This window comes from Chrysemys picta, unplaced genomic scaffold (assembly GCF_011386835.1).
Source record: "Chrysemys picta bellii isolate R12L10 unplaced genomic scaffold, ASM1138683v2 scaf3, whole genome shotgun sequence".
Classification (NCBI taxonomy): Eukaryota; Metazoa; Chordata; order Testudines; family Emydidae; genus Chrysemys; species Chrysemys picta.
Window position 1 is genome coordinate 755,436 of NW_027052710.1, and position 22,007 is coordinate 777,442.

The following is a 22,007-nucleotide window of genomic DNA, read 5'->3' on the forward strand; positions in this document are numbered from 1 at the left end:
CTAGCAGCACAGCTTCCGCCACAAACTCTGCTCCCCCATTCTTGCATCGCTAGCAAATTTCTACATGTTGTCAGTGCTGGGCTCATGAGGAAGCTACAGAAGGCAACCATTTCCCGCCTTTTATCAGCCATCTTGAACCGAACAGCTCTCCTACGTTTTGCGCCATTTTTTCAGGATTACCTGTGCAGGCGCCATAGCACGGCAAGCATGGAGCCCACTCAGATCTCCGGTGCAGTCTTGACCATTGTAAATACCTTGCACATTATCCAGCAGTATGTGCAGTATCTGCAAAAATGGGCGAGGAAGCAACGACAGCGCGGTTACTATATTGATGAGGACATGGACACCTATGTTCCTAGAAGCACGGCATGTGGCGATTGGGAGATCATGGTGGCGTTGGGCCAGGTTCATGCCATGAAACGCCGATTGTGGGCCCGGGAAACAAGCACAGACTGGTGGGACCGCATAGTGTTGCAGGTCTGGGATGATTCCCAGTGGCTGCAAAACTTTCGTATGCATAGGGCCACTTTCATGGAACTTTGTGACTTGCTGTCCCCTGCCCTGAAGTGGAAAGACACCAGAATGAGAGCAGCCCTCACAGTTGAGAAGCGAGTGGCCATAGTACTGTGGAAGCTTGCAACGCCTGACAGCTACCAGTCAGTCAGGAATCAGTGTGGAGTGGGCAAATCTATTGTGGGAGCTACTGTGCTGCAAGTAGCCAACGCAATCATTGACCAGCTGCTATCAAGGGTAGTGACTTTGGAAAATGTGCAGACCATTGTGGATGGCTTTAATGCTCTCGGTTTCTCTAACTGCGGCATGGCGATAGACGGAACGCATATCCCTATCTTGGCCCCGGCACACCAGGGCGGCCAGTACGTAAACCGTAAGGGGTACTTTTCCATGGTGCTGCAAGCACTGGTGGATCGCAAGGGACATTTCACCGATATCAACGTGGGATGGCCGAGAAAAGTGCATGACGCTCGCATCTTCAGGAACTCTGGTCTGTTTGAACAGCTGCAGGAAGGGACTTACTTCCCAGACCAGAAAATTACTGTTGGGGATGTTGAAATGCCTATAGTTATCCTCGGGGACCCAGCCTACCCCTTAATGCCATGGCTCATGAAGCCGTACACAGGCACCCTGGACAGTAGTAAGGAGCAGTTCAACTATAGGCTGAGCAAGTGCAGGTTGGTGGTAGAATGTGCTTTTGGACGTTTGAAAGCGCGCGGGCACAGTTTACTGACTCGGTTAGATCTCAGCACAACCAATATTCCAGTTGTAATTGCTGCTTGTTGTGTGCTCCACAATATCTGTGAGAGTAAGGGGGAGACGTTTATGGCGGGGTGGGAGGTTGAAGCAACTGGTCTGGCGGCCAATTTCGCACAGCCAGACAACAGGGCAATTAGAAGAGCGCAGCAGGGCACGCTGCACATCTGAGAAGCTTTGAAAGACAGTTTCATGACTGGCCAGGGTACGGTGTGACAGTTGTGTTTGTTTATCTTGAAGTTACCCGCCCCCTATATATATGAAAGGAAATAAAGTCACAATTGTTTAAAAACCATTGTTTATTATTTGTCGCACAACACATTGAGAGAAATAAGAAGGTAGATGGGGCAGGGTTGGGTTATGGGGGTGGAGGAGGAGGGAAGGACAAGTCCAGAAACCGAATCAAATGTTCGCATATGCCAGCTTTCTGTTACTTGGGCGATCCTCTGGGGTTGAGCGTGTGGGTTCCCATAGCCTCCCCCCTCGTGTTCTTGGGCGTCTGGGTGAGGAGGCTATGGAACTTGGGGAGGAGGGAGGGCGGTTAAACAGGGGCTGCGGCAGTCTGTGGTCTTGCTGCCTTTCCTGCATTAGATCCACCATACAGTGCAGCATGTCAGTTTGCTCCCCCATGAGCTTGACCAAAGCGTCCTGCCTGCTCTCATCGCATGCGTCCCTCCTCTCTTCGTGTTCCTGTAATGCTTTATGGGACTCCGCAATTGTTTGCCACCACGCATTCAGCTGGGCCCTATCAATGCTGAAGGACTGCATGAGCTCGGAGAACATGTTGTCCTGAGTTTGTTTTTTCCACCTTCTAATCTGGACCAGCCTCTTGGATGGAGTAGATAGGGATCACGTTGAAACATCTGCACCTGTGGGAGGAGAAAAAGGGAGGGTAGTATTTTAAAAGATACATTTCAGACACACTGTTTCTCAGTGAAATGGGAAATTCATAATACACAGCACATCACACATGGCCGGGCAACAGAATTTAGCTTGCAGCCAGCCATGGTAAACCCTAGGGGCACGCGGGGTTCTGCTTCTTCCGCATTCATTTCAATGCTTTCAAACTGCCGGGCTCCCTTTCCCATAGCAAGCAATGCCTGGGGGGTTTGCAATATAAAAGGAGGGCCTGCGGGCTCTCTGGGATGATCGCTTCACACAACCCCCCGCGCCCCCCCCGCGGGACCCACCGCGTGGCTCCGACGAGGCTCTGAGCAGGGATGAGCCCTTTAAACTAAATGCGAACAGCCCAGCGTGGCTGTGTTTCCCCCCAGCCCCCCACCGCGTGGCTCCGATCAGACTCACTCACCAGAAGTACCTTCTCCAGGGTCATAGTCCGGGAGCCTGCCTTGGGAGTTGGGGGGTGGGCTATTGGCTCCTGCGTTAAGAATAGTTCTTGGCTAGGGGTGAAAACGGATTCCACACTTGCCGCCTGTGCACTGTCCTCCTCCTCTTCGTCCTCCAATAACTCATCCTCCTCGCTCCGTTCAACTCCCCCCTTGGAGGTATCCACGGACAGTGGTGGGGTAGTGGTGTCGTCACCCCCCATAATTGCATGCAGCTCACAGTAGAAGCGGCATGTATGGGGCTGTGACCCAGAGCGCCCATTTGCCTCCCTGGCTTATTGGTCTGCTTGCCTGAGCGCCTTGATTTTTGTACGACACTGCTCTGGGTCCCTGGAGTAGCCTCTTTCCGTCATGGCTCTGGAGACTTTAGCGTACGTATTTGCATTCCTTTTTTCGGAACGTAGTTCTACCATAACAGAGTCATCTCCTCAACATGCGATGAGATCAAGTACCTCCCGTTCGGACCATGCTGGATCTCATCTGCGAATCTGGGACTGCATGGTCGCCTGTGATGGTGGACTCTGCATGGTCGCCTGTGATGGTGGACTGTGCTGCTGGTGACCAAACAGGAAATGAAATTCAAAAGTTCCCGGGGCTTTTCCTGCCCACCGGGCTAGTGCATCGGAGTTGAGAGTGTTGTCCAGAGCGGTCACAAGGGAGCATTCTGGGATAGCTTCCGGAGGCCAATAGCGTCAAATTGCATCCACAATACCTTTAACTTGGGATTGCGATCTCGATTGAAGCACTACTCCACTTGCCAAGGTGGAGTACAGAAATCGGATTAAAGAGCCCTTTAAATCGAAGAAAACGGTTTGATCGTGTGGACGGAATGATTTTTTTTCGAATTAACTCAGCTAATTCCGAAATAAACGACTAGTGTAGACCAGACCTGAGAGAGGGAGAGTATAGAAAACAGCAAGAGATCCTTTTGGCTTAGTGAGAGAAGGAAAGTATAGAAAGCTGAAGGGAGGGCAGGGAGGGTGGGGGTGGGGAAGAAAACTTACCCTTGCGGCTGTATGGGGATAGATAGATAGATAGATAGATAGATAGATAGATAGATAGATAGATAGATAGATAGATAGATAGATAGAGGGGGAGTATGTAGATAGATAGATAAATGTGGTATATGGGGATAGATAGAGGGGGAGTATGTAGCTAGATAGATAGAGGGGGATGATGTAGCTAGATAGATAGAGGGGGTGTATGGGGATAGATAGATTGATGTGGTGTATGGGGATAGATAAATAGATAGAGGGGGGGTATGGGGATAGATAGATGTGGTGTATGGAGATAGATAGATGTGGGGGTGTATGGGGGTAGATAGATAGATGTGGTGTATGTGGAGAGAGAAAGAGGGAGAGAGAGAACCCCATTGGCTTTAAGCCCTTTTACATTTTATGGGACTTTTCTGTAATCTCAGCTCCTTGAACTTTTTCGTGGTCCAAAGCAAACAACAACCCTGGAACCCATGTACACAGAGAATGGTCGTGTAGGAAGGAGCCCAGGGAAGCCAAATCAGATTCAGCTGTGTCATTGACTACAAGCCGGCCAGTGTGTTGCAGTCGGATTTTCCCCGCTGACCCAGTGGCAGGCCACTCCGCTTCTATTAGGGCCCTGGGATGGGACGTAGGTGAGTGGGAGGGCCTGGGTTCCCCTACCCCCGGCAACCCAACGTCAGGAGTGGTAGCCTCCCCACCTGGTTGTCAGGAGGCCTGCATTGGTCTGCCTCCCACCTGAATCCGGATGCCAGACGGTTGTGCTGACTCTCCCAACAGAGAGGTAACCTCCCCTAGACTGCCACAGCTCTGCTGGACTGTAGGTCAGAGCCCCTCTACTTGCTTGTTGCCCCACCCTGATCAGTGGCCAGGCAAATGGACCTTCTGTTGCTCTGCCTGCCTGCCTGTAGGCCACAGCCCTTTCTCGATTGCCGCCCCGCCCTGATTGAGGGCTCTGGGCAAAACCCCAGGCTGCAGGCCTAGATAAAGGCCTACTGTAGCAGGTTGGCTACCCCGCTCCTGCCTGAGAGGTTTAAAACAGCCCTGGAAGAGGGCTGGGGCAAAGGGAAAAGCTACTGGGCTGATTGGGGAAGTAGCCACAGCTGGGCCATGCCCCAATCAGGCCCCAGCTGGCCTGTATAAGAAGGCTGGGAGCCAGGAGCTCAAGAGTCTCTCTCTGAGTGCAGAGAGAGAAGGGCCTGGCTGCAGGGAGCTAGACAGGGTACCTGAGTGGAGCAGGGCTGGGGAAAGCCTGAGGAGCTGGGGAGCTCCAGCCTGGATAGCCCCAGGCTGTGGCCTGGTAATAGGCCAAGGGGTACTGGGGGTTGCAGAGGGCAGCCCAGGGCTAGGCCAAGGCAGCAGGTCCGAACCCAACCTCGCCGATGATGAGTGGCCTATACTGCAGTCTGCCCCAGAGAGTGGGGGCTAGCTGGTGACTGGCAGTGGCCTTATCGTGAGGTGGGGTTAGTGGGTAGGGGTTCACCTGGGAGGGGAGACCTAGCATGTGTGGGTACTGCCAGGGGGCAGCACCCAGAGCAAGGGGCACCGGGGTCCTGGGAAGGACACGGGAGCCTGCGTGCAGAGGACAGGCGGATCACAGGCGGATCACTGCAGAGGGCGCTCCAGAGGCTGGAGAGCTAATTCCCTGGACGACCAGCAGGAGGCGCCGCAGGGGTGAGTCCGGATACTCTTATACCTACAAAAGGTACTCGGGCTGCAGAGGGGCACCCGAGAGATAGGCAGAGGCAGCTGGTCCAACCCCCCTTGCCGATGATGCGTGGTTTATATACTGCAGTCCGCCCCAGTGAGCGGGGGCTAGACAGTGACTGGCAGTAGCCACTGAGGCAAGGTGTGGTTAGAGGGTTGGGGGTTCCCCTGGACACCCAGATAGTGGGTTACTGCCGGGGGCAGGACCCTGACGTAGAGGGGCACCGGGGTCTGGGAGGTACACCGGGACCAGCGGCAGGCGAGACACCAGCCTGTAGAGGGCACTTAGAGGCCGGAAGAGATCATCCCTCACTGTTGCCCTGTGACACAGACGCTCTCTTTGCTCGGTCTGACTGCAGGCCTGAACCATTAACACTGAGCTAATTTTCCCCTGAACCAAGGTATCCCAGAAGTATCATAGCGAGGGGCGTTGTCTAGGGTGACCAGATGACAGGAAGAAAATATCGGGACACAAGCGGGGGGGGGGGATGGCGCCGGCAATGGGGATGGGGTGTGGTAACCTGTCAAAAACTATATGGTGATCAAAGCTATCGAGCGGTTACCTACTCACATGGGGTTGTCAGGGAGGGGTAGTACCTCTGATGGGGGAGCAGTCGTACTCCTAGGAGTAGCTCATCCACTTTGGTCCCCACTTGACAATACCCAGCTCTCACCTGTGGCTCCAAGTAGCTGTCAGCATGCGACAGCGGCCACACCCCGGAGACCGTCTCGACCGGCGGGCTAAACCAGGTGAGGGTAGCCGATGAGTATGAGACTCTCTGTGAGTTAGGGCCTGTCTACCCATTGCATGCGAAGGCTGGATCTGGCTGACTGAGGCAACCTGGTTCAATGGTGAGGAAGGCAATGACAGCAAGCGTTGTGGAACGCTTAAGAGCACGACAAGACACGTAGGCGTCCTGGTCATCCACTGCGCCCTGCCCTATCTCCAGCCGTCTCGACTTCTGTCTTGCCACTGGATACAGATAGGAACTGGGAAGAGAGTGAGGCTGACGTCACACAACTCTCCCTCACTTTAATCCAATTCATGCGCAAGTCTCGACATAATATCATATCATATCATATTACATCATATCAAATCCTGTGGCGATGGGCGAGCGACGAAGCAGCAGGTGTGGATACACTGGGAGCTGTAGCTGCGGACCTGCACATAGGCGGCTCAGGCATAATGGTCGTTCCTCACTGACCGAAGCAGCAGTGGAGCTCGGCAACTTCTTGAGCGACTGAGCAGCCCTATTCAGGATTGCACTGCTCACCTCCGTAGAATGAGGAAGGGGCTAGAAAAGGTGCCTTAAACATTGCCTGCTTCACCTTACCCTGGCCAGCATACCGCGGCTGGCGGGGATCCCACAAAAGCGGTCGTATAAAAACAAAACTTAGAGTGACGCCGATCATGGAATGTGCACACGTTACTGGACAACATCACGGCAGATAGACCGGAGAGAAGAACAGCACTTGTCGCTAGAGAGCTCGCACGCTACAACATTGACATTGCAGCCCTTAGCGAAACTCGCCTTGCTAATGAAGGACAGCTGTCCGAGTCAGGCTGTGGCTATACATTCATTCACACAGGTAGTAATACCTCTGAGGCGAGGCGTATTGCTGAGGCTGAAAAAAAGCGTGAGCTGCGCAAGTCCAGAGCTGCTTGTACATCATCGACAGTGCCATTACATGTCTGCCCGACATGTGACAGGACATTCCACGCCCGAATTGGACTGATCAGTCATCTTCGGACGTACAGAGCCCGGTCATCGAAAGAATGAGTGGTTGAGGTCTTCATCGATAACGATGGACGAACATCACTCACATGCAATCTCCCACCCTGTACATAGCAATCCTCTGTTTCATTTTGATGTACTTTAATGCTTTTATTCATTTTATTGATTAAATAATTGTAATTACAGTAATACATCGAGGTATAAAAGATCTACACATCTTGTCCTGTACACAGAACACAGACCGCTCCAATGGATCCCACAACCCATACAGCGAGAAAGCCGTAGCAAGCGTTAACATCTCCAAAATCCTATCCGGGCAGGAAAATGCACCTGCTGTTTGCAACACTTCTATAGTATAGACACAGGGTGAGGGCTAGACAAAGTGACCACGGTTAGTCCTGCTCCATCTCTACTGTCTGGGTTTCCATCTACAGCTGTTCACACTGGAAATGCAGGACGGGGTAAGGTTAGCCCATCACCAAAAGAACCTTAATGTAAAGCAGTGCTCCTGCCAGTGCCTGGTGGGGATCATGCAGACAGACTACACCCCAGGCTGGGCATTGTCCCAGGATAAAGCAGGGCTGTAGTGGAAGGTGGAGGAGCCCCTGGACGAACAGGGTGAGGCATGGGACAATTCAGCTAAGAGTTGCAGGGCTGGGCACCAGAAGAATCGTTGGGTGGAACTTTGGGGTATGGCAGGGAGGGGTGGAACGAGCCCCGCTCTAGGTCAGTCCCAGTGCCAATGGCCCACTGCCTTTGAAGAGGCCACCGATGAAGGCCATTTGTCCTACTCCCCTGGGTCCCCCAACCCAGCTCTGCCAGAGAGAAACTTTGCCTTGGAATCTTAAAGCAAGTGACTTTGTTTCTAGGGCTGAAGGGGGTGGTGGCATGGGAGACGCTGTCAGCTCAGAGAAAAAAACTGACCCTTGTGCTCTTTGGGGGATCGTACCTGAAATGGGGGTCAGCGGGAGGTGGAAGGGCTGAGTGTAAAGGACCAGGAAGGAAACAGGGTCCTGGGAGAGAGGCAGTGCTGGGACACCCCGTTGCTCATGAGACTCCACCTTCCGAGTAGTGCGGCCCCAGGTCTGTAACCCTTATGCTGGGGAGTGCTGCCAAGCAAAGTCTCCTGCTGCAGGCCCACAGCCCTGCCCAACATAAGGGCTGCAGAACAGGGCCCTCAGAAGGGGAGTTACTACTGTGTCCTGAGGAGCATAAGGGATGGGACCTGTCGGAAGCACAGGCTTCCCCCAAGGCTTTGGGGGCTAAAGGAGTCAGCTTCTGAAGTGGATACTGTGCCCTGTCACCAGTGATTAGTAGGAACCGGGCTAGCACTCTGGCTCTACGGTGCTAACAGCTAATTGGGGGCCTGAAAGGGGTGAGCCGTGGGGTGCTAGACCTTAGTCAGCCCTGCCCCTGCAGCACATATGGTAGCAGATGGGACAGAGTGAGTCCCAGCTCCAGGAGGGTACCACAGCCAGTGCTGCGAACGGGGCTCCATGCACCCTGCTGTTGCTAGGCTGGGGTCAGCAGCACACAAGTCCTCTCTGTATTTCGGTACCGGCCGGCAGATCCCAGCTCTGCTGAACGACGAAGTGTGGAGAGGGACCTGCAGCCACTTGCAGAAGGAATGAGACCCCAGGCACCCAGGAGGTGCAGAGGCCAGCAGCAGGATGCAGGTGGCAGGATCCCTCTCGCACATCCAGGATCTGGGGCTGCTGAACGGGCTGCGGGACAGATTGGAATGATCCCGTTGAGTCTCTCAGCTTGGGGTCCTCCCCGTGGCTGGCAAGGCCATGTCCCGAAGCACTGCCTGGCCACGCCCTGGTCAGCAGAAAGCCCTCTGCATCATGGAAACCCAGCGTGGGGCTGGACGGGAACGATGCCCCCTAGCCATGGAAGCGGGCAGTTCACAAAGCCCCAGCTGAGACGCCGTCACCCCAGAATCCTGGAAACTGGAGCACACACAGGCCAGGCTGCTTCCAGCTCTTCACAGCCAGGGAGAGGGGCTGGGGCCTGGGCCCGCCAGGGAGCCTGACAGTCGCCCTGGCTCCGGCCTTTCCAGTGCCTAGGTCAGGCCGTTCAGCAATCTTCTCCGGCTCCAGAGCTTCACTGTCAGGTCGCTGGGGAAGGAAGAGAGAGAGGAAGTGAGGCTGGAGGCCGCCCCCGCCCCAGCTGGGAGAGGCAGCACAGCGAGTACAATCAGCTACGGGCCACGCCCTGCCCCCAACTCCCCCGCCCCCAAATGCATCACGCTGCAGCCCAGGAGAGCAAGGCCGCTGTGCCCCAGGCGGGCACCGGCACAAGGAGGGAGCAGATGCGCCCAGCTTCCCGCCAGCGGGATAATCCCCCAGAGCGCCAGTAACAGGGCACTCTGCCAGTAACGCAGGCTCAGCCAGTGGCACCTCACTGGCAGTGGCCAGTGACGCAGTGGGGGGTGGGGATGGGGCGGGGATCCCCCCAGCAGTGGCCCAGGAGGAGCAGTAGTCAGATGGGCAAACCCCCGAGCTGGCCACTGAATCCAATCACCTGGGGGACTGGGAGGTGGGGGGCAAGAGGACAGTCTCCTCTTGCAAAGAGCTCTACATGGGGGGAAAATCCAAAAGAATCTCATACTGTTAAGAAGCAGCTGAGACCAGAGCGGAGAGAGAAGAGACAGAGAAAGAAAAGGAGAGAGAGCCAGAGGGGGTGAGAGCCAGAGAGAGCAGGAGGAGGGTCAAGGCAGGCTAGTGGCACGCCCCTTTATGGCAAGGACGCGGTGAGGAAGGCAGGGGGTGAGCCCAGGCACGTAAGTCCATAGCTTTACCTGGCAGTCACTGCGGCACAGAGAGAAACAGAGAGGGGGGGGGGGGAGGGAAGAGAAAGGAAAGGAGAAAAGGGACATGGTCGGAAAAGAGGAGATCAGAGACGGTGCCAGAGACATTGTGAACCCGGGGACCCCCTCTGGGGGCCAGGGCTGTGCACAGGGGCTGGGGAGCAGAAGGAGGGGGCGGTGGTGCTCTCATTGGAGATGCACAAGGCACCGTCGAGGAGGAGCTGGTGCCTGGTTGGCAGGAAGTCCGTTCTCTGCGCTCAGGGTGGCAGGGCCAGCAGCACCAGGTCTGGCTAGTCCCGGCACATCAACGGAGCTGGCAAGAGCATCCCAAAAGCATGGCGGGGCAGGGCAGGACCAGCGCTTGGCATAACTGGATGGGGCAGAAGAGCCTCACTGTGGGGCGACCTAACAACGGCTGAGAGATGGAGGAGACGAGAGGCTAGATGGGGAGGGGTTGGGGGCCCTGCAGCCGACTGCTGCCCCACACCAAACCGCCTGCAGCCCGGCTCCGGCGCTGTTCCCATCCCTCACTCCCAGCGCCATTCCAGGCCCTGCCACATGCGGGGAGCAACAGTGGGTTTGGAGAGCTCCTGCAGCTCTGCTGCACTGGGGTGAGTTGGGGGTCAGACCTCCCTCCCCCATGCCGCAGGGGCCTAGCCCAGCCCACCACCCTCACCTGGAAGCAGTGAATATGTGCTTGGAATTGGTGCAGATGGCATTGATGGGGCTGTCGTGGCCCTTGATCTCCCCAACGGGTGTGAAGTTCTCCATGTTCCAGACCTTCACCACGCCCCCGCAGCAGGCGCTCAGCAGCATGGGGCGGCCAGGGACGAAGGCCAGGGCGCAGACCCAGTCCTTGTGCGCGTTGGGGATTTGCTGGCAGGCACAGAGACAGGGCAGAGCCAGTGAGCGCCCACGATCCACGCTGCCAGCCGGGGCCATCAAGACCCAAACTGCCCCCTGAGCTCCAGGGCAGGGTCAGGCCAGCAGCCAGAGCCAGATGCTGGGTTTGCAGCTGGCTGCTGGCTCTGTAATGGGCTGAGACAAACCCCCCACATCTGTACCGTGGCTGAGAGCTGGAATTTTTAAGCTCTGATCCATTTCTCATCAAGCAGCAGCCGAGGATTTGAATTCAAGACAAGGGGACTCTGGTGAGCTACAGAAGCAGCTCAGCAGGAGAGAAGAGGGCTCCGCCCCAGGAGACAATTGCTCATTGGGATTGACCAGGGGATCTCCAAGCTCTAATCAATCCAAGCCGTGCTGGCAACCCGGATACGAGACACACAAGATGGGGGAGAGAATCTCTTTGATTGGACCAATTTCTGTGTGTGTGTGTGGGGGGGGAAGGGACAAGTCTGCAAACTCAGCTCTTCTTCCAGGGTGGGGCTTGAAAGCTTGTCCCTTCCACCCACAGGAGCTGGTCCAATAAAAAAGAGATTCCCCCTCACCCCCCATCTCTTTAATTATTTGTCTGCCATCAATCCTCAGCGCTCCAGTGGGAAGAAAAATGAGCATTAGCCTCATTTCATAGGGGAGAGACTGTGGGGGAGGGTCACACAGCCACAAATGGTGACTAGCTCTGGGTAGCTCCATTTTGGGGGACACCCCGACCACCCCATTTTCAGAGGAGCAGAGCCCCCACTGCTCCCCTTGACTCCCACAGTGCCCAGCTCCTCTGAACAACCCAGCCCCGGGCGGGCACACGGTAGGTTCTCCAAAACAGAGCCCCCCACCACTAAAAAAAAAATCAATGGAGGCCTCTGAAATGTTAGCCAAGTCTCATGGCAGAGCCAGACTTCCTGCCTCCCAGCACCGGCCTGCACGCCCCCTTCGGCTGCTGCTCTATCCCAGACCCACCGGAGGCCATCCCCGCACTGCTGCGCGCCACCACTGACCTGGAGAGCCAGGCACCGCGGCCTGTGGCGCCCGGAGACCAGACAGCCACACTCACCGGGGTCAGAAATAGGGACAACGCCGAGCGCTATCTACCCCCAGACCAACCTGTCCCCATTCGCCATAGGCCACTGAGCCCTTTAACCGCAGCAGGTGGGGCCCAGCCCTATAGAACTGGCTACCGTGATTTTTCCTGTGGGTCAATGGCCAGTGACAGAGAAAAGGTTCCCCACCCCTGCTCTAAGGGCTGCAGCTGGGAGAGGAGCACTGGGTCCTACTTTCAGCCCCCTTTGGTCGTGATCAGCAGCTGCTGGGGCTGATGTAGTGCAAAGCCCAGGAGCAAACAGGCTAAGCTGCTCCACGCTGGGGTTTGTGCCAGTGCAGCTTCCCCCGGTGCCAGTCCAAATCCACCCCTGCCTCAATAACACAGCTTCCAGCCGGGAGGGAGCGGGCCCCCGCTCAGCCCAGAACGACTGCTCCCTCTGCCTACGCAGCACCCGTCTGCCTCCCCACAAGAGCTGCCGCCCGGACCTGTTGAGCTCCCAGATGCGGACAGAGTTCCCGGCGGCAGCGTAGAGCATGGTGCCGGTGGGGTTGAGTGCGATCTGGTTGATCTGGTGCTCGCCCTGCACGCTGGCAATGGTGCGGGTGGTGGTCCTGGCACAGGCGTCCCCAGAGATCACCTGACCTGAAGAGCTAAGCCAAAGAGACAAACAGGTGAGCCTCAAGGCAGAGACCCTCGGGGGAGCGAGGGGGCAATTTACACAGTGTGGAATGGAAGATCTAGCCCGTTGTGGATTGATTGGAAGGCTGGACAGCGTCTGTCCCCAGCCATCTATAGGGGGAAGCAACGCCACTTCCTGGCCATATGCAGTGCCAGTGGTGCCAGGATGAGACCCCCCCGCTCAGCCCCACGTCCCCTCAAGCCGGGAGCAACGGCACAGGGAGGTGCCTTGCCGCGCAGCCAGCCAGACCCGTACCAGCAGGCATGCCAGCTCCACGCCCAGGGCGGAGCGACACAAACCCCACCCCTGGCTTGGAGTTGATGTTGACAGGCAGCCCAGGCATGTTCCCGCCCAGGGCCGGCGCTTCCATTTAGGCGACCGCACCAGGATTTGGGGGGGGGAGGGGCAGCAATTCGGCGGCGGGGGGTCCTTCCGCGCTCCGGGTGTTCGGCGGCAATTCTGCAGCGGGTCCTTCACTTGCTCCAGGACCCGCCGCCGAAGTGACCCGAAGACCGGGAGCGTGGAAGGACCCCCCCACCGCTGAATTGCCGACGACGACCGGGAGCACGGAAGGACCCCCCCACTGCTGAATTGCCGACGACGACCGGGAGCACGGAAGGACCCCCGTCTAGGGCGCCAAAAACCCAGGCGCCGCTCCTGTTCCCGCCAGTCAGATTGGGGAGGCCTAAAAGAGAAGTCTCAGTCTGTGGCTGGGCACCAGAGAGAGGGGCTGATTTGCTGGGGTCTGGAAACGGTGCTGGCAGCTGCAGATGGGTCATTACCCATCCCTGATCAAAGCAACTGTAGGGTGCACGGTGCCCCCCGAAACAGACGAGAGGAGCAACTTCCCTGAGAGCAGAGCACCAAGCCACGGAGCCTCCACGAGCCAGGCCAGGCTAGAACGACCTGCATTGCAGCATTCCTAGACTCAGCCCTGCAGACCAGCCCGGCCGCCTGGCCTTTGCAATGCTGCCCTGAGTGCAGAACGCTGGCAGGGCAGTGCGTCGAGCTTGGCCAGGCCCACAGGGCAGCCTCGGTGCGTCAGGTACTTACGTGAGGGTGCGGACGCACTTGGCCGAATCCCGGATATCCCACACCTTGATGTAGGAGGTGGAGACAGTGAAGACCAACCCTGAGTGGCTGCAGTACTTGATGGACACCACATTATTGGGGTGGCCCTTTAGCGAGGCGATTTCCTGGCCCGTCACCAGGTTCCACATTTTGCAGCTCCGGTCTGCGGGAGGAGGCAGGAGCACATGACACTGCGGGACCCTTCCTGTCCTCAGCAAAGGATCCCCATGGCTTCCTCCCTCCCTCCCTCCCCCCCGCCTCCCCCTGCTCCCACGAGTGCCCCAGGGGAGCTCAGTCCCTGTGGCCCATCCAGCCTCTGGTACCTCTGCCAGACCTGCCAACGGGGGGAGGGTCTATTAGTGCCAGGTGCGAGGTGAACATCCAGCCACTAGGAACCGGGCAGAGGCCCCAACAACTCGCTTCAGGGATGTCACCACACAGCTGTTCAGAACTAATGACTCGTGCAGCATTGCTGCCCTCTGCTGGGGGGACCCAGAACTGCACCGGCCCGTTGTGGCTTTCAGGCAGGCCGGTGCCGTCTGAGCAAGAGGCTCCTGTCCTGCCCCCGCAGTTTGGGGTGGCTCAGCCCCTCCCCTGGGTAACAGGCTCACTCCCCAATGATCACACCCAGAGCTCAGCAGCCGGCCCGCCCCTGAGGCGCGCACCTTTGGATCCGGAGAAGAGCAGCTCGTTGGTGGCGTCCACGCGGAGAACGGGCTTGGAGTGTCCTTCCGCCACGGAGATGCACTGCAACGGGGCCGTCCGGGTGCTCCTGGCACCGCCCACGGGGTTAATGAGGCCCCTTCCGTGGGAGAGAGAGAGCAAGGGCGTCAGCAGGGGGGCGCTGGCTGGGTGACCCAGGACGAAGCCAGATCCCACCCCACGAGGCTGCCAGGGCCTGCTAGTGGGGCTCCGGAGCAAAGCAAACCACAGACAGAAGCTGCTGGGCAGCCTGCTCCCCAGACGGGCCCCCCGGGGGCAGGTCACACCCCATTGGTGCTAAGGGCTCAGGGACTCGTGCAGACCCTGCCTTGGCTTGGGGCTGGGGCTTGGAAAGGAAACGGGCTTCACCCCCTGGCCATCTCGCTGCTGGCACAGATGAGCTACCCCCCTCCCCCCGTGAGAGCTGTGGGTGGCCCCTGTGCCCCATCCAGGCAAGATCCCGAAGCCAACAGAGTCCAGGCTGCTGCATGGCACACGCTGCCCCATCCCCTGTGGAGTCAGAGACTAGCAGGGACAGGCTGGCTCCGGACCCAACTCCCAGAACCTCCAGGCTTGAACAAACTGGGGCCCTGCTCCAGCCGTGCTATGTGGGGCATAAGGGCACCACCCCGTGGCCAGCGGGGGGGGGGAAGCGCCCTTTCTCCATCTGACCCACTCCGGTTTTGCAATGAGCTTCACCCTGCTTTGGCAGATCGGGAAGGGATTTTTAACAGGTCATGTGGCGAATCAATGGCAGAGCTGGGAACAGAGCCTAGGAGTTCTCAATCCCCCGAGAACAGGGAGAGAACCCAGGAATCCTGGCTTCCTGGCCAGGAGACAATCCTGTCTCAAACCAGTTCTAGGCTTTGCCCCAGCAACAGCCAATGGGGCTGTGAGCAGAGTTCAGAGGGAGGTTCTAGGGCGCTGAGCACATGAGAATCGACACCCCTGAGAAAAGAGCCCAGGTGGAAGAGCCCATCATGGAGAGGGTTGATAGCCCCAAAGTAGCTTCCCAGCCAGGATCTCTAAGCACCTCCCCTCCTCCCAGCAGGGTTGGATTACAGGTGGGGACACTGAGGCAAAGGGAGGGGAAAGGGCTAGCCCAGGGTCACACAGCACATTTGTGGCATGGTTGGAATGGATTTTTTGAGGGGCGCTGAGCACCCACTACTCCAGCTGATGGTGCTCAGGGTGTCAGAGTCAGGCCCACGGTCAAATAGGCACCCAAAGGCCAGTGGGGAGATGCTCCTCTGCCAGCCTGGCCCTTTTGATGTGCAGGGAATGGGGGAAGGAGAGTTGTCCTGGCACAGACACTGCCTTGGGCTAGCGTAATTGGTTCTATGTGGCTCGTGTTGCAAACCCAGGCATGCTGGGGGCAGAGCCAGGGCCTTAGCACACCCCATTAGGGGAACTCTGGGTTGTGGCATAGCCGACAAGCAGCCCTTTGGGAGGTTGCAGTGAGTTAGAGCAACCCCAAGGCTGCTCTAATATATCTGGGAGGCTGCACAGGCCTCAGCAGCAGCCACAGGATCCTCGCTGCCAAGAGGCTGCACCCCAGGTGTTTACTCTTTGCAGATGGGGAAACCGAGGCACAAGACAGGGATAACAATCCTGACCAGCCTCGCCATGGGTGCTGGGAGGCTGAAGCCACGTTTGTCAAGTGCTTGGAGATGTCTGAACTGAAGGTGCGAGAGAAGACCCCCCAAAAAAAGCATCATAGCCTGGACCCTCCAAGCATCCACCGGCTCCAACAGCTGGACTGCCCTGCCTCTTGCAGCTAGGCCAGACACAGCGCAAGATATCATCACTACCCGCCCTGCCCTCGAGGCAGAATAGAGCATGCAGCTGCCCCCATTCAGTGAAAGCACCGTGTACGCTATCCGCTTAAACCCCCAGCACTGCATTTCAAGACGATGGCTCAGACCTTAAGGCACTGGAGACCAGAGGCAGAAAGGGACTTCCACAGCCGGACACAGCATGCCAGGGCCATGCGGGGAAGCAGAGAGAAGGAAAGAGGGACACACAGCGAGCAAGAGCAGCACCAGGACAGAGTCCCAATAGATTTAGCAAAGAAGCAAGGCCCAGAGTTTGGCCAGCACGGATTCAGCATGCAGGGCAGGGGGAGGGAAATGCGAGAAGCAGGAGAGTTCTAATCAATAGAAAGTTGTATGTACCTCAGCACCTCCGAGACAGAGGAATCGCTGTCGTCAGACCTAGGGACAGAAAATTAGCAGGATTACGGGAGAAAAAATCCCGGATGAGAGAGGCAGCAGCGGAGTCAGAGAGTGGAGTGTTGTTATTGCATCCAAGCTAGCGGGATAGAGAGGGAGGAGCGGACACAGAAAACCAGAGAGGAAAGGGGCAGAGGAGCAGGAAGGGACACGTGGCTCGGACACAAGATCTTTCAGGCTGGACTGGAATCATTCAGCCAGAAGGGACTGTTACAATCACCCAATCTGACCAGTACAGTGCAGGCCATTCTTTGCTAGGAATTTTTGTTTCTTCTGTGACTTGGCTTTTACAGTCATAAATGACATTTGTTCCCATTAGCAACAGCGTTGTTGGTCATTCAACTTTAACAAAACAAAATATATTTTATAATTACTTTAGCTGGCTTATTCCTTGTTTCTTAATTAATTTAACTGATTTTGTTAGTGTAGTGAGCTCATTACATAATGGTTAGTATGTCTGGAACAGCCTATAGTCAAATAAGCATCATCCTCTACTTACAAATAAAAGGCCTTCTGTGTTGTGCCTAGATACCATGGTGACTTGTACATATTTAGGTAGGTAGACTTGAGCTGTATTGTGACCACATGTGCATTTAAACTGTAGGCCCTTAAGGCAAGGGGTTCCATTATTTGGTGGATCATCCAACTTATTGTAAAGCATTCCGCACACCATAAAGAACTGTATGCACCTGTGGCACTATAAAGAATGCAGCCAGCCTAAAGAGTTGAATGGTGGGGAGAAAAAGATATAACAAGAATGAATGACTGAGAGTTTAAAGCCAGACAAATTCAAATTGGAAGTAAAGCACAAATTTCGAATAGTAAAGATGGAAAAAACCACTGGAGCAAACTACCAAGGAGCATGGTGGATTCTCCATCTGTTATGCCTTGAAGTCAAGACTGGATGCCTCTGCTGAACCTGCTGCCAAGGAGGCTATTTTGTCTTTGCAACGTGGCCCCCTGCCAGCCGGATGCTGAGCTGCGCCCGCACGTTGGCCACCAAACCATTGGAGGAGGTGGAGATTCCCAGTCCCAGCTGAGCCGGGCGAGGTTTGAACCCGCGACCTGTATCTCAGCACTAGTGCTGAGCCATCGTGTCCCCACATGGCCTCTGCCCAAGGATCCCAGCGTGGCGTAAGCAGGCAGAACCCTGCCGCTGCCAATCCATCCCTGTCTCATTTCACTGGGCCGTGGCTCAGCATCCCAGTGGTAGCTGTGTGGTCGGACGCTCTCGCCCTCCCCCTGCCTTGCTGAAAGGGCTGTTGCTGGCCTAATGATCTGAGAGCGACTGGTCTCCTTTGCCACCGGGGTTCACAGCAGCTGCCCTCCGGGCTGTTGCCTTGCAGATGTTTGAGATTGCGGACAGCGTGGTGGGGAACGTCGGCCCCACCCATAACTTTGAGCCCCCGCACTATGACGGCATCGAGTGTCTGGCCATCCAGGGCGACGTGCTCTTCAGCGGCTCCGGGGACAAGGGGATCAAGAAGTGGGACCTGGAGCAGCAGGAGCTCCTCCAGGTACGGAGGGGGACGAGCAGGAATGCCCTGCTGCTGGGTGGAGGGCAGAGAGATGGGCTAGACCCGCAGCGTGCCGTTTCAAGGGCCAGTGCCAGGGTCTGGAGCGAGGACTTAGAACCTGCTGGAGAGTCATTGTCCAGTCTGGAGCGTGCTCCCACCGTCCTGGGGGCAGAGGATCAGAGGGCAGACACAGGGACTCCATCCCTACGTTGCACATGGGGCCTCCAGGCAATGGAAGAGCCCCGGGGGTTGCAAACGACAGTGGCTGGCAGGGTGGGTCCCGAAGGCAGTTTACAGCCGTGGGCAATACACGGTAGCCAGTTCTATAGGGCTGGGCCCCACCTGCTGCGGTTAAAGGGCTCAGTGGCCTATGGCGAATGGGGACAGGTTGGTCTGGGGGTAGATAGCGCTCGGCGTTGTCCCTATTTCTGACCCCGGTGAGTGTGGCTGTCTGGTCTCCGGGCGCCACAGGCCGCGGTGCCTGGCTCTCCAGGTCAGTGGTGGCACGCAGCAGTGCGGGGACGGCCTCCGGTGGGTCTGGGATAGAGCAGCCGCCGAAGGGGGCGTGCAGGCCGGTGCTGGGAGGCAGGAGGTCTGGCTCTGCCATGAGACTTGGCTAACATTTCAGAGGCCTCCATTGATTTTTTATTTATTTTTTTTTTAGTGGTGGGGGGCTCTGTTTTGGAGAACCTACCGTGTGCCCGCCTGGGGCTGGGTTGTTCAGAGGAGCTGGGCACTGTGGGAGTCAAGGGGAGCAGTGGGGGCTCTGCTCCTCTGAAAATGGGGTGGTCGGGGTGTCCCCCAAAATGGAGCTACCCAGAGCTAGTCACCATTTGTGGCTGTGTGACCCTCCCCCACAGTCTCTCCCCTATGAAATGAGGCTAATGCTCATTTTTCTTCCCACTGGAGCGCTGAGGATTGATGGCAGACAAATAATTAAAGAGATGGGGGGTGAGGGGGAATCTCTTTTTTATTGGACCAGCTCCTGTGGGTGGAAGGGACAAGCTTTCAAGCCCCACCCTGGAAGAAGAGCTGAGTTTGCAGACTTGTCCCTTCCCCCCCCCCCACACACACACACAGAAATTGGTCCAATCAAAGAGATTCTCTCCCCCATCTTGTGTGTCTCGTATCCGGGTTGCCAGCACGGCTTGGATTGATTAGAGCTTGGAGATCCCCTGGTCAATCCCAATGAGCAATTGTCTCCTGGGGCGGAGCCCTCTTCTCTCCTGCTGAGCTGCTTCTGTAGCTCACCAGAGTCCCCTTGTCTTGAATTCAAATCCTCGGCTGCTGCTTGATGAGAAATGGATCAGAGCTTAAAAATTCCAGCTCTCAGCCACGGTACAGATGTGGGGGGTTTGTCTCAGCCCATTACAGAGCCAGCAGCCAGCTGCAAACCCAGCATCTGGCTCTGGCTGCTGGCCTGACCCTGCCCTGGAGCTCAGGGGGCAGTTTGGGTCTTGATGGCCCCGGCTGGCAGCGTGGATCGTGGGCGCTCACTGGCTCTGCCCTGTCTCTGTGCCTGCCAGCAAATCCCCAACGCGCACAAGGACTGGGTCTGCGCCCTGGCCTTCGTCCCTGGCCGCCCCATGCTGCTGAGCGCCTGCTGCGGGGGCGTGGTGAAGGTCTGGAACATGGAGAACTTCACACCCGTTGGGGAGATCAAGGGCCACGACAGCCCCATCAATGCCATCTGCACCAATTCCAAGCACATATTCACTGCTTCCAGGTGAGGGTGGTGGGCTGGGCTAGGCCCCTGCGGCATGGGGGAGGGAGGTCTGACCCCCAACTCACCCCAGTGCAGCAGAGCTGCAGGAGCTCTCCAAACCCACTGTTGCTCCCCGCATGTGGCAGGGCCTGGAATGGCGCTGGGAGTGAGGGATGGGAACAGCGCCGGAGCCGGGCTGCAGGCGGTTTGGTGTGGGGCAGCAGTCGGCTGCAGGGCCCCCAACCCCACCCCATCTAGCCTCTCGTCTCCTCCATCTCTCAGCCGTTGTTAGGTCGCCCCACAGTGAGGCTCTTCTGCCCCATCCAGTTATGCCAAGCGCTGGTCCTGCCCTGCCCCGCCATGCTTTTGGGATGCTCTTGCCAGCTCCTTTGATGTGCCGGGACTAGCCAGACCTGGTGCTGCTGGCCCTGCCACCCTCAGCGCAGAGAACGGACTTCCTGCCAACCGGGCACCAGCTCCTCCTCGACGGTGCCTTGTGCATCTCCAATGAGAGCACCACCGCCCCCTCCTTCTGCTCCTCAGCCCCTGTGCACAGCCCTGGCCCCCAGAGGGGGTCCCCGGGTTCACAATGTCTCTGGCACCGTCTCTGATCTCCTCTTTTCCGACCATGTCCCTTTTCTCCTTTCCTTTCTCTTCCCTCTCCGCCCCCCTCTGTTTCTCTCTGTGCCGCAGTGACTGCCAGGTAAAGCTATGGACTTACGTGCCTGGGCTCACCCCCTGCCTTCCTCACCGCGTCCTTGCCATAAAGGGGCGTGCCACTAGCCTGCCTTGACCCTCCTCCTGCTCTCTCTGGCTCTCACCCCCTCTGGCTCTCTCTCCTTTTCTTTCTCTGTCTCTTCTCTCTCCGCTCTGGTCTCAGCTGCTTCTTAACAGTCTGAGATTCTTTTGGATTTTCCCCCCATGTAGAGCTCTTTGCAAGAGGAGACTGTCCTCTTGCCCCCCACCTCCCAGTCCCCCAGGTGATTGGATTCAGTGGCCAGCTCGGGGGTTTGCCCATCTGACTACTGCTCCTCCTGGGCCACTGCTGGGGGGATCCCCGCCCCATCCCCACCCCCCACTGCGTCACTGGCCACTGCCAGTGAGGTGCCACTGGCTGAGCCTGCGTTACTGGCAGAGTGTCCTGTTACTGGCGCTCTGGGGGATTATCCCGCTGGCGGGAAGCTGGGCGCATCTGCTCCCTCCTTGCGCCGGTGCCCGCCCGCCTGGGGCACAGCGGCCTTGCTCTCCTGGGCTGCAGCGTGATGCATTTGGGGGCGGGGGAGTTGGGGGCAGGGCGTGGCCCGTAGCTGATTGTACTCGCTGTGCTGCCTCTCCCAGCTGGGGCGGGGGCGGCCTCCAGCCTCACTTCCTCTCTCTCTTCCTTCCCCAGCGACCTGACAGTGAAGCTCTGGAGCCGGAGAAGATTGCTGAACGGCCTGACCTAGGCACTGGAAAGGCCGGAGCCAGGGCGACTGTCAGGCTCCCTGGCGGGCCCAGGCCCCAGCCCCTCTCCCTGGCTGTGAAGAGCTGGGAGCGGCCTGGCCTGTGTGTGCTCCAGTTTCCAGGACTCTGGGGTGACGGTGTCTCAGCTGGGGCTTTGTGAACTACCCGCTTCCATGGCTAGGGGGCGTCGTTCCCGTCCAGCCCTACGCTAGGTTTCCATGATGCAGAAGGCTTTCTGCTGACCAGGGCGTGGCCAGGCAGTGCTTCGGGACATGGCCTTGCCAGCCACGGGGAGGACCCCAAGCTGAGAGACTCAACGGGATCATTCCAATCTGTCCCGCAGCCCGTTCAGCAGCCCCAGATCCTGGATGTGCGAGAGGGATCCTGCCACCTGCATCCTGCTGCTGGCCTCTGCACCTCCTGGGTGCCTGGGGTCTCATTCCTTCTGCAAGCGGCTGCAGGCCCCTCTCCACACTTCGTCGTTCAGCAGAGCTGGGATCTGCCGGCCGGTACCGAAATACGGAGAGGATTTGTGTGCTGCTGACCCCAGCCTAGCACCAGCAGGGTGCATGGAGCCCCGTTCGCAGCACTGGCTGTGGTACCCTCCTGGAGCTGGGACTCACTCTGTCCCATCTGCTACCATGTGTGCTGCAGGGGCAGGGCTGACTAAGGTCTAGCACCCCACGGCTCACCCCTTTCAGGCCCCCAATTAGCTGTTAGCACCGTAGAGCCAGAGTGCTAGCCCTGTTCCCACTAATCACTGGTGACAGGGCACAGTATTCACTTCAGAAGCCGACTCCTTTAGCCCCCAAAGCCTTGGGGGAAGCCTGTGGTTCCGACAGGTCCCATCCCTTA

General features: G+C 57.5%; 2 protein-coding genes across 2 annotated transcripts; one reads left to right on the forward strand and one right to left on the reverse strand.

Moving 5' to 3' along the window:
- Positions 1 to 9,026: 9,026 nt before the first annotated feature.
- LOC135977529 (kinesin-like protein KIF21B) lies at positions 9,027 to 16,651 on the reverse strand. The gene is made up of 6 exons (XM_065578801.1): positions 16,431 to 16,651; positions 14,220 to 14,356; positions 13,537 to 13,717; positions 12,290 to 12,454; positions 10,542 to 10,741; positions 9,027 to 9,173 (listed from the first exon to the last, which is right to left on the reverse strand). Exons 3-5 carry the CDS (start codon positions 13,701 to 13,703, stop codon positions 10,672 to 10,674), a joined length of 402 nt encoding a protein of 133 aa, XP_065434873.1. The 5' UTR covers positions 13,704 to 13,717; positions 14,220 to 14,356; positions 16,431 to 16,651; the 3' UTR covers positions 9,027 to 9,173; positions 10,542 to 10,671.
- Positions 16,652 to 17,818: 1,167 nt separating this feature from the next.
- On the forward strand, positions 17,819 to 21,304 carry LOC135977528 (kinesin-like protein KIF21B). Its single transcript, XM_065578800.1, has 3 exons — positions 17,819 to 18,004; positions 19,531 to 19,730; positions 21,100 to 21,304. Exons 1-3 carry the CDS (start codon positions 17,834 to 17,836, stop codon positions 21,152 to 21,154), a joined length of 426 nt encoding a protein of 141 aa, XP_065434872.1. The 5' UTR covers positions 17,819 to 17,833; the 3' UTR covers positions 21,155 to 21,304.
- Positions 21,305 to 22,007: the final 703 nt, after the last annotated feature.